The 11,463-nt window shown below is 34.9% G+C and overlaps 1 protein-coding gene across 1 annotated transcript in view; it reads left to right on the top strand.

Annotated features, from left to right (window-relative positions):
• The first annotated feature begins 233 nt into the window (after window positions 1–233).
• Window positions 234–11,463, top strand: part of ass1 (argininosuccinate synthase 1) — a 62,966-nt gene continuing 51,736 nt past the window's right edge. The window contains exons 1-2 of the mRNA XM_056457190.1: window positions 234–327; window positions 1,863–1,979. Coding sequence (XP_056313165.1) covers window positions 1,878–1,979 — 102 coding nt within the window. The 5' untranslated portion in view covers window positions 234–327; window positions 1,863–1,877. The remainder of the gene's footprint in view (window positions 328–1,862; window positions 1,980–11,463) is intronic.

The raw sequence follows: 11,463 nt of genomic DNA, 5'->3' as shown, positions 1-11,463 counted from the left end.
ATTGTTATTTAGCTTAAAGCACACAGCTCAAAGTAATTTAATTCAAATCTGGTCGGTCGAGTCAGCACATCTTATTAAACTGGTTGAGTATGTCTTACGCCTTTATGTGATTGGTTGAACGTGTATTTTGATATACATTGTAACCTTATTGGCTGTTCTCCGTTTTAAACGTGTTTTGATTGGCTGGTGCGTCAAAAAGGCGGGGTGGAGAGCATGTGCTCGGATGGAGAACGGGCGCGCGCGCGCCTCATACAGACACACTGGCATTTGTGGACGAGCCGCACGCGTCGGATCCGTAATCATTTTCATCATTTCTTCTCTCTTTCGGTGAGTTTTAGTCCTCAGATGTGCTTATATGTTCGTGTACAGTTAACTTTGGCTTGATTTATGACTCTACAGGTTGTTGTTGTTGTGTGTAGCAGTGGTTTAAACACCATCTGTAGTGAAATCACGGCTGTTTGTTCACGAGCATTATTAATATTGAATTGTGTTGATCTGTATTGAGGTGAAGAGCTCAGTCATTGATAGACTGGTGTTTTTGTTATCGTGTTCTCAAAAAAATACACACTATAGTGGCATTAATCATCTTAAAAATAATAGTTATTCAACAAAATTAATGAATATTTTGCAGTATCTGTTACATTATCAACATATTATGAAATCAATGACGAAAGAGCATGTTTTTGTGTTATATTTGTTTTTATTACATGTAATGGCTTTGTTTTCTTAATATAAAAACGTGTTTTTCTGTTTTACTTTATTATAATACAGTATTATCTATTTTATTGTTATTAAATAGTTTTGTTGGTGTCACAAGACTATCAGATATTATATTTCAGATTCGTAATGACTCACAATGCAAAATCTATTTTTTTAAATGGACCGTAGTGAATGTGTGTTTGGGTGTTTCCCAGTAATGGGTTGCGGCTATAGAGGTAAAGTTGGTTTTATATTCGGATATTTACACATTCTGCTTAATAATATAACTTCAGAAAAGGAGTCTTTGCAAATTCTAAATGGGGAAATCACATTAGCAGCCAATGACTATAAGTACAACACTGTTCACAGTGAATTAGATAGTGTTACTGTTGTTTTGTAGTCATACTTGCATGCTAATTCCGATCGAATATTCAAAGTAGCATGGTAAACTATATAGGGACGTCTAAATTAATGAATATGCGAATATAAAACCAACTTTACCTCTATGTTGCTGCGTAAAACATATCCTGTATAAGTTGGCGGTTCATTCCGCTGTGGTGAATCCTGATTAATAAAGGGACTAAGCTGAAAAGAAAATTAATCAATGAAAGCATATTTTCTGTTTAGGATGTAAAACTATTTATTAATTTTTTAATATAGTCTTATTATTTGTAAATTTATTTATATAAATAATTCATGTAAATGAGCATACTTTTTAAATTGTATTTTAATATAAATATTATGATAATGATGATGTTTACATAATAATGTCAGTGTTTTTAATGTTTTGTTAGCTGCTTTTGGCATGTTTGTTGCAAGTCCTGAAAAGGATCCATTTATAAATCAAATTAACTATTATTATAATAAAAAATGCATTTGTTTACTAATTTAAATTTTCATTTATCGTTAAAATAATTTTAATTACTTTTTTAACATTCTACTATTTTATTGTTTAACGAAATATTTTAATTGTTTGTATTTATCTTCATTATTCCTTATTAAATGAGTGCATCAAAGCAGTCTGACCACAGATGTTTGGTTACATAAAAATGCAAACTTTCCTTGGTGAGAAGCAAATGTTTCTGCCATTACAGTATTTACATTACATTTATTTTTTAATGTAACATTATTAAAAGCAGTTCTTATTGTGTGTGTACCTGCAGTGTTGAATCTGCAAGATGTCGAAGGGTCTGGTGGTGCTGGCGTACAGCGGCGGTCTCGACACCTCCTGTATTCTAGTCTGGCTGAAGGAACAGGGTTACGATGTCATCGCGTACCTGGTAAAACAAACCCAGCCTTAACTCTCGTGTGTTGATCAGATTTACTCACAACTTTGCTTATGTCGTCTGTTTTTGCCTCATTGACTTCCATTATAATCACATTCATTGATCGTAAAGACACGACAGCAGATAATCATGCATTCTTGAGCGTTGCTGGTTTTCCCTGTTAAGATTAAGAGGTCAGAAATGAGTGTCATTTGACTGTTGATCATCAGATGTCAGCATTAACCCTTTAGATCAGCCTGTGCTGAAGAGTTTCTGGCTTTTATCTGCAGTTCAGTGGAGGAAAACAGCAGATTATAGTGTGTGTGCAGAAATACACAGCAGAGGGGTGCATTTGGAGTTTCTCAGACATGTCAAGATAAGTGTGCAAAGGTCTCCACTAACTCTTACACACACACACGCACACACACACTCTATGTATCTCCATATAAAAGCCAAACACTATGCTTCTTATGATCAACAGTAAACATGACGCACTATAGCTCATCCAGCAGGGAAAACCAGCAACGCTCGAGAATGCATGAATATATGCTGTCATGGCTTTACGATCAAAATATGTGATTTATAATAGATAAAGCAACCACTAACCTAACAAAAGAGTTACCACACACACACACACACACCTCATCTGCATACACATCACCTCCTTCAGGGAAAAGCAGAGAATGCTGAAGTGCAGGAAGCAGTTTATGAAATATCGGATTATTTTATTCAGTGTGTTCAGGCTTGTGGAGACCTGCTTACCAGGCAGTTTTCCTCCTGTGTGACTGAATCATCCACTGTTTTCACAGACTGATCCTCCGTGTGTGTGTGTGTGTGTGTGTGTGTGTGTGTGTGTGTGTGTGTGTGTGTGTGTGTGTGTGTGTGTGTTCTGCTTCAGAGTAAACCATTCTGATGAACAATGAGGCCGTCTGAGTCAGGAGTTCAGCTGTGAACTTTAGTTAATGTTATATATTAACACTCATTTAGACATTCATGTGTAGTTAATAATCAGCGCTGTTTTAATACTGTGCTGTTATTATTATTATAACCTTTATTTGACCAGGAAAGACACATTGAGATTAAAAATCCCCTTTACAAGAGCGTCCTGGCCTAGATTAGGCTGTACATGTGTCACATGGGTCTAACAAACTATTAACAGTTAACATGAATCACACACTGACAACAAACTATTCAACACATCTACAGGCCTGTGTTTCCATTTCTCAATCATTTATCCTCTTTTATAAGCATTTAGTGAAATCAACTCTTTAAACTGCAACTGTGTTTGTAGATTACTCCATGTTAAAGCTGCTGCGTATTTAAAAGCCTCAGTCCGCACTTCAGGAACACACAGTAAATAAACATCCAAGGCCATAGCTAAGAGCAGGCTTTTTACAAATGTAACTCTGTAGATATGATGGGAGTAAACCCAGTATAGATTTGGAAACAAGGAGCCTACAAATGGACTAAGCAGACCAAGCTACCCTAGTATACAGCACACAGTGATGAGTAAGGGATTTAATCTTAGTGCACCATGGTAAACAGCATCCAATGCATGCAGACTCTGAGACGAAGCATGCATATAGATAACATCCCGTTAGGGGTGTGAACGTACACTGGTCTCACGGTTTGGTTCGGTTACGTTTATCATGTCATCCATTCGGTTCAATTCGATATCTCGGTGCATTGACGGTGCTTTCCATACATGATTAGATTTTTTCCTCACAACACAAGAATTTTATTTATTTATTTTGGGGGGGTCACCTGTACTCTGACAGGACAGTAGAGAATTCAGACAGGAAAGCATTGGGAGCAGAGAGAGGGGAAGGATCGGCAAAGGACCTCGAGCCGGGAATCGAACTCTGGTCGCCGTGAGCATGTTGGTGCTATATGTCAGCGGGCAGTACCACTAGGCTACTGGCACTGACAAGATTTTTTAGATTAAAGTCTATAAATATATTAATATATGTTATTTGTAAAACAATTTTGTCCTTTAATACAGCAGATATATGAACTGTACCTTTAATTTGACCTGCTTAAAGAAAAACACTCTTTAACACGTTTTAAACAAAACTCTAGTACAATCACAGGAGACGGCATGAGCATTTATAGCAAATAAACTCATGTCAATATTATCCTGCCTGCTTTTGAGCGCTGACAAGCAATGACTTATACTCCTTTGATTGGTTATTGTGTTCACCTGCTCAACAGAAAGGGCTGTGATCTGCTTTACAAATGAAAGCGCTGTTCACCGATGAGTGACGCGGGAAGAACAGCCGCGGTTACAGTCTATATGTGCATAATACGCGGTTATCACAGGTAATCTATAATAGACACAGTGGAGAAAACTCAAACCACAGGCACGCTCGTGTCTGGATCCACAAGTATCTCTTTAACAGCCAGGAGAAGAAGAGAGGTTACCTCACATACAGGCCAGCAGGTCAGATGTCCAAAGAGTGAGAGTGAGAGAGAGAGAGAGAGAGAGAGAGGCAGAGATGGAGTTTTACAGCATTTCTCACTAGTAGTAAATAGCAGCTCATGTGCTGTGCTGCCTTCAGTGTCAATGAAGACTGTCCAGGAAACTCACAAGCAGTTGAACTGTGCACAATTATCTACCTTTTATGTAGTAAGAGCGTTATTTACTAGTCCTCACCTCCTTCGCCATAGTATTCTACTGCAACACTGGACATCTGTACGGTGGCCAGGAAGTGCAGAACAACATTACAAAGTGTGAAACCCTTTTACGAAGCTCAAGACAAATTTACATTCTGGAAAACATTTTGACCTATCATCAGACACAATTACACCGGAAAAACCATTTTACCAAGGACCAAACTAATTTACATTATAGAAAAACAATTAACAAGACGCAAAACACTTTTACCAGTCCCCAAACACATTTACAATGACAGATTCCCACCGGAAAGGGAATGTACCACACAGCAACCAAAATTAATGTAAAGATACAATTATAATTAACATATCATCAACGGGATTCGAACCCAAGTCAAAAGGTTCAGCATGAGTATCAATCGACCTAACTGAGCTATTCAGGGCTACACAGTGAGGTTGGTTTTGGTATATTTATCAGTCAACATATGCTGTGCTTTGCTTGTGCACTCGTGTTAACTTGTTTCCATGTACTTGTGTTTACATGTTTCTACACACTCTCACGCTGATATTTTCTCAGAATAGCTCTGAATGACCAAACAATGTTTTATCGCAGATGGTCAAACCATGATTTTTATAGTTGTAGACTCATGTTAACCCGTGCATTTGGACTATGTGTTAACCTGTGTCTACAAAAATCACACACCAGCTGATATTTTAGACTGTGTGGTACATTCCACGTCACTTCCGCTGTGTGGTACATTCCCTTTCCGCAAGGAATCTGTCATTGTAAATGTGTTTGGGGACTGGTAAAAGTGTTTTGCGTCTTGTTAATTGTTTTTCTATAATGTAAATTAGTTTGGTCCTTGGTAAAATAGTTTTTCCTGTGTAATTGTCTGATGATAGGTCAAAATGTTTTCCAGAATGTAAATATTTCTCGAGCTTTGTAAAAGTGTTTCCCACTTTGTAATGTTGTTCTGCACTTCCTGGCCACCGTACATGTGTGATAAAGGACATCCGTACGTAATAACCGGTTATGATCTATTACTGAACCGATATCGAATTGTCCCCATCTGCATCGCAGCGCACTGAAGAAACAATTGATTTTGACACCCCTAATCACCGTAGTCTAATATCTACATAAATGTTGCATCAAAAGCATTAAAAAGAAAGGCAGATCTTAATCCTAAAACAGAAGCCTAAAATCACTTTCAATTCTTCACCAATTGCTGAATGTGAGAACTAAAAGAAAGTTTATCATCAATTAAAATACCAAGATATTTGTACTGGGACACCAATTCAGTCTCTGCGCCATGAGTAGTGGAAACTAGCTTTTGCTTTTGCTTTGAATAAGAAAATCACATAAGTTTTGATTTATTGGTATTTAAATCTACTTGTAACTCAGATAAATGATGTTGAAGTACATTAACTGTAGTTGAGAGGGTCAGATTGGGTGTAGATGCAGCGGTGTATATGACTGTATCATCAGCGTAATAATGAAAACTAGCATTTTTGCGTATAGTCAAAAGAAGAGGCCCTGATACTGAACCCTGTGGAACTCCTTTAGTTACGTTCAAAGTACTAGAAACAAAGCCATCCACTTGCACATTGATTTCGATTTGTAAGATTATTTTTAAACTGGTCAATAACATGATCGGATAAACCAATACTTTTGAGGCGTTGTAACGGCAAGGTATGATCCACTGTATCAAAAAGCTTAGGAAAGGTCAATGAACAGGGCTGCACAATGTTTTTGAGTGTCCACACAATCAATAAAGTCATTCATTCATTTTCTTTTCATCATTTTCATATGTTTTACGCAGCGAATGCCTTTCCAGCTGCAACCCATCACTGGGAAACATCCGTACACACTCATTCACATACATACTCTCCAGACAATTTAACCTACCCAATTCCCCTATACCAAGTGTTTGGACTGTGGGGGAAACCAAGCACCCAGAGGAAACCCACACCAACATGGGGAGAACATGCAAACTCCACACAGAAACGCCAACTGACCCAGCAGAGGCTCGCCACTGTGCAGCCTTAAAGTCATTTAAAACCACTGTAATAGGGCTGTGTTGCTTTCTGAAACCTGATTAAATTTAGACATCATACTATTATAGTTTTTACTTAATATTTGAAATAGGTTTATTTATTTATTTAATTTATTTATTATTTATTTATTTATTTATTTATTAATATTTATTTATTTATTTATTTATTTTATTTATTTATTATTATTATATATTTAATATTTATTTATTTATTTATATTTAATATTTATTATTTATATATTTAATATTATTATTATTATATTTAATATTTATTTATTTATATATTTAATATTTATTTATTTATATATTTAATATTTATTTATTTATTAATATTTATTTATTTATATATTTAATATTATTTATTTATTTAATATTTATATATTTAATATTTATTTATTTATTTAATATTTATTATTATATATTTAATATTTATTTATTTATTTATTTATATATTTAATATTTATTTATTTATATATTTAATATTTATTATTTATTTATATATTTATTTATTTATATTTAATATTTATTAATATTTATTTAATTATTTATATATTTATTTTTTATTTAATATTTATTTAATTATTTATATATTTATTTTTTTATTTAATATTTATTTAATTATTTATATATTTATTTTTTTATTTTTTTATTTATTTAATATGTATTTATTTATTTATTTATTTATATATTTAATATTTATTTATTTATTTATATATTTAATATTTATTTATTTATTTTTAATTTTTGGTTGATTTTTATTTATTTATTATTTATTTATTTTTGTGGTGTACTTTTTTTAATGCCAATGTATTTTTATGAGTGCATGAAGAGTTTTGCTGTATGAAGTTTAAATAAAATTGCTGCTAAATAATTTTTCAGATTTTCTTTATATTTAATTTAAGTTCTGCTATTATTTCAGGGTTTTTTGTGTCTGCATGTGTTTATAGTTTTAGTAATTTAGTACACAAAGTAAAACTAAATAAAATATTTAAAAAATTCCAGGCAAATTGCTGAAATAATAATAGATGTTGCTATTAAAATAAAAAATTAATGGTTCAGTGAACTGCGTTTCAAGGAAAAGCTTATTGTGGTTTTAGTTACATAACCGCTTCACACCTGTAAGACTGGTTAAGTTGGTTAGCTGCGGTTTAATCTTCAAACCAAATGATGTGAAATTCAGCTCACATTTAAAGTCATGAGAGAGAGTGAGAGAGAGAGAGAGCGCGAGACATTTGTCTGCTTCAGAATGAACTATACCACTGAACAATGAGGCAGTCTGAGTCAGGAGTTCTTATGCATTACAGTGATGCACCTTTAGTTTTGTTGTATATTAACATGTTCTCATTGGGAGATCATCAACACCGTGTGTAATGCATAACCAGTGTTATCCTGCTGATGCTATAGTAGGTTTCATCTAGATCTGCTCAGTTTCCTGTATGTGTGACATATCCTGCTCATACTTGGATATAAAAACAGCATGGATTGCATGGTTAATCAGCCTCTAAATGCACTGTTCTGCTTATTTCTGTCTACACTATATCAAATATCAATCAAATGTGTGCTGAAGCTGCTAAATCATATAGAGAAGGACATGCTATATTTAGACAAACAGAGTTACACAAACACCATCGTTTCCTCATTCTCAGTGTGAAACACCAGCCAGGCACAGCAAAACACAGGCTGCGTTTGATTGGCCACAATGCAGTGAGGAAGGAAACACATGTAGACTGCTGAATATAAGTGCTGAAACGTGCCATATAATGTACATCTGCAGACAGTATACCTGGCATAACTGAATTAAAAGAGTTCAGTACATGGAAAATACCATTGTTAACTACTCATTCTCATTGTACTATGTGGGAGTGTGACGATTTATATATGTGTGCGTGTATGTATGTGTGTATATATATATATTCTGTCCCATTTTTCCTGCAAACGAGTCTTAAGGTGGGCAACAGTATGGGGTCTTGATTTTTGTATTTTGCGCTTCAAAATGCACCACACATTCTCTATTGGAGACAGGTCGGGACTGCAGGCAGGCCAGTCCAGTGTCTGTCTCCTCTTCCTCTGCAGCAGGACTCTGTAATGTGTGCTGAATGTGTTTCTTCATTGTCTTGTTGAAATATTCATGGACATCTCTGGAGAAGAAGGCAGCATATTGAGCTCCAGAATCTCTTGGTACTGTTCAGCATTAATGGAGCATCACAGAAGAGCAAGTTACCTTTGCCAAGAGCACAGACACAACCCCAGACCATGACAGACCCTGGCTTTTGGACTTGTTGCTGGTAACAGTCTGGATGATCCTTTTCTTCTTTGGTCCAGAGCACATGGTGTCCATTTCTCCCAAAAACACCTGAAACACTGCTTCATCTGAGCACAGTACACATCTCCACTGTGTGATGATCTATCCCAGATGCCTCTGAGCCCAGAGAAGTAGACCTGTAACAATAATCAATATATGGACTTATCACACAACACATGACCTCAATCATTTTGGGTGATGCAGTAAATATCGCCTATAGATAGACAACACTGTAGTATTTACTATTAGAGGTGTGAACCTACACTCGTCTCACAGTTCGGTTATGATTATCATGCCATCGATTCGGTTCAATTTGATATTTTGGTGCATTGACGATGCTTTCCATACACTGTGTTGTATTTTGGGGGGTGGCTATAACAAGCTGTCTGTACAAACACACACGCACACACACACACACACACATGGACACACAGCACCACACTGTCTCTCATTCACACACATACACAAACATAGACAGAACCAAACAAACACACGCGCACACACACTCTCTCACACACACACACACACACACACACACACACGCCACGCGCACTTGCTCGGGAGCGATATTGTGAGACCGCCCACTCCTGTTAAAATTACACCAGAGTTACCGACCGCTCCCGCGCTTTATTTGGAAATTTATTCCCGCGCCGCATGAAATCTGGTCAGGTGCATACAGCCGAGAGGAAAAGAGAGGGGAGGAAGAGTCACGCCAGCAGGTGAAATGGGCCACAGTGAGAGAGAGAGAGAGAAATGGAGTGCTTTCATTCCCTCAATCGCAGAGAAACAGGGGCTTCTGCTGTAAATGCCAGTGAAAGACTGTACAGAAAACACACACACAACAGCGGGGTTGTAACAGAGCGACAGAGCGCATATGAGATAAATGACATCAGTACATAATAACCGGTTATGATTATTACTAAAGCGATACCGAATTGTCCGCGTCTGCATTGTGGTGCACCGAAGAAACCGTTAATTTTGACACCCCTAAACACTATACATTACTATAGTATATTTTCATGTGAGTGTCTGACAACTGAAATAGATCTGGTAGCAGATATTACACCCTCTGGTACTTTTTTCCTAACATTTATTGTCATTTATTTGTTTAGAATGTATTTGTTTCCACAGTCTTATTCCAGTGGCCAATTATTAAGTGTTAAGATGACTGTATAATTTAAATATCCTTAAGAATAAGATATATTTAGAAGAGTGTACCTGCATCATGAGGATCATATATTGTCATTCTGCCATTATTTATTGAGTTTCATAAAATGGTCTTAATGACTATAATATTGTTTATCGCAGTCTATCATACAACACATATTGTGACAGGCCTACAGAGAAGTCGACTGCACTTCTGGACACTGTTAGCATAGGGCTTCCTTTTGGCGCAGTACAGTTTTGACTGGCATTTGTGGATGTAACTGTGTATTGTGGTACTTTTTGCCGCAGTAATCCTGAGCCCATGTGGTGATCTGACTTATAGATGAATGAGGATTCTTGATGCAGCGCCCCCTGAGGGGTCGGAGATCACAGTTGTTCAGCTTAGGCTTGTGCTCTTGTCCTGCAAGCAATGAATCCCCCCTGGAAACACTCTATTACTTTAGTCTGAAGATATTTTGGATCTTATAAACAATAACAATAATTAATTAAATCTTATTCCTTTGTGCATGAATGTGCATCACATTATTCAGGTGTTTTAAATTGAACTTTGCATATTTGACAATGCATTTCAGACCTGTGAAATTACTGTTGTGTTTTATTGTTGTTGTTGTTGTTGTTGTTATTACTGTTGTTATTACTGTTGTTATTATTATTACTTTATTGTTGTTGTTGTTGTTGTTGTTGTTGGTGGTGTTGTTATTATTATTATTGTTTTTGTTGTTGTTGTTGTTGTTGTTATTATTATTATTACTTGTTATCATTGTTGTTGTGAATGTTATTGTTTTGTTGTTGTTGTTGTTGTTGTTGTTGTTATTATTGTTATTATTATTATTACTTGTTATTATTGTTGTTGTGAATGTTGTTGTTATTGTTGTTATTATATTATTATTATTATTGTTATTGTTGTTGTGAATGTTGTTATTATTATTATACTTGTTGTTGTTGTTATTGTTATTGTTATTATTATTATTATTATTACTTGTTGTTGTTGTTGTTATTATTATTATTATTATTATTATTATTATTATTATTACTTGTTATTATTGTTGTTGTGAATGTTGTTATTATTGTTGGTGTTGTTATTATTGTTGTTGTGAATGTTGTTGTTGTTATTATTATTATTATTATTATTACTTGTTATTATTGTTGTTGTGAATGTTGTTATTATTGTTGGTGTTGTTATTATTATTGTTGTTGTGAATGTTGTTGTTGTTATTATTATTATTATTATTATTACTTGTTATTATTGTTGTTGTGAATGTTGTTATTATTGTTGGTTTCATTATTATTGTTGTTGTTGTTGGTGGTGGTGTTGTTATTATTATAATTGTTGTTGTTGTTATTATTGTTGTTGTTGGTGTTG

This window comes from Danio aesculapii, chromosome 5, assembly GCF_903798145.1.
Source record: "Danio aesculapii chromosome 5, fDanAes4.1, whole genome shotgun sequence".
NCBI classification, from domain to species: Eukaryota; Metazoa; Chordata; class Actinopteri; order Cypriniformes; family Danionidae; genus Danio; species Danio aesculapii.
The sequence above is the reverse complement of the archived record's forward strand: the minus strand, read 5'-3'. Positions and strand labels throughout refer to the sequence as shown.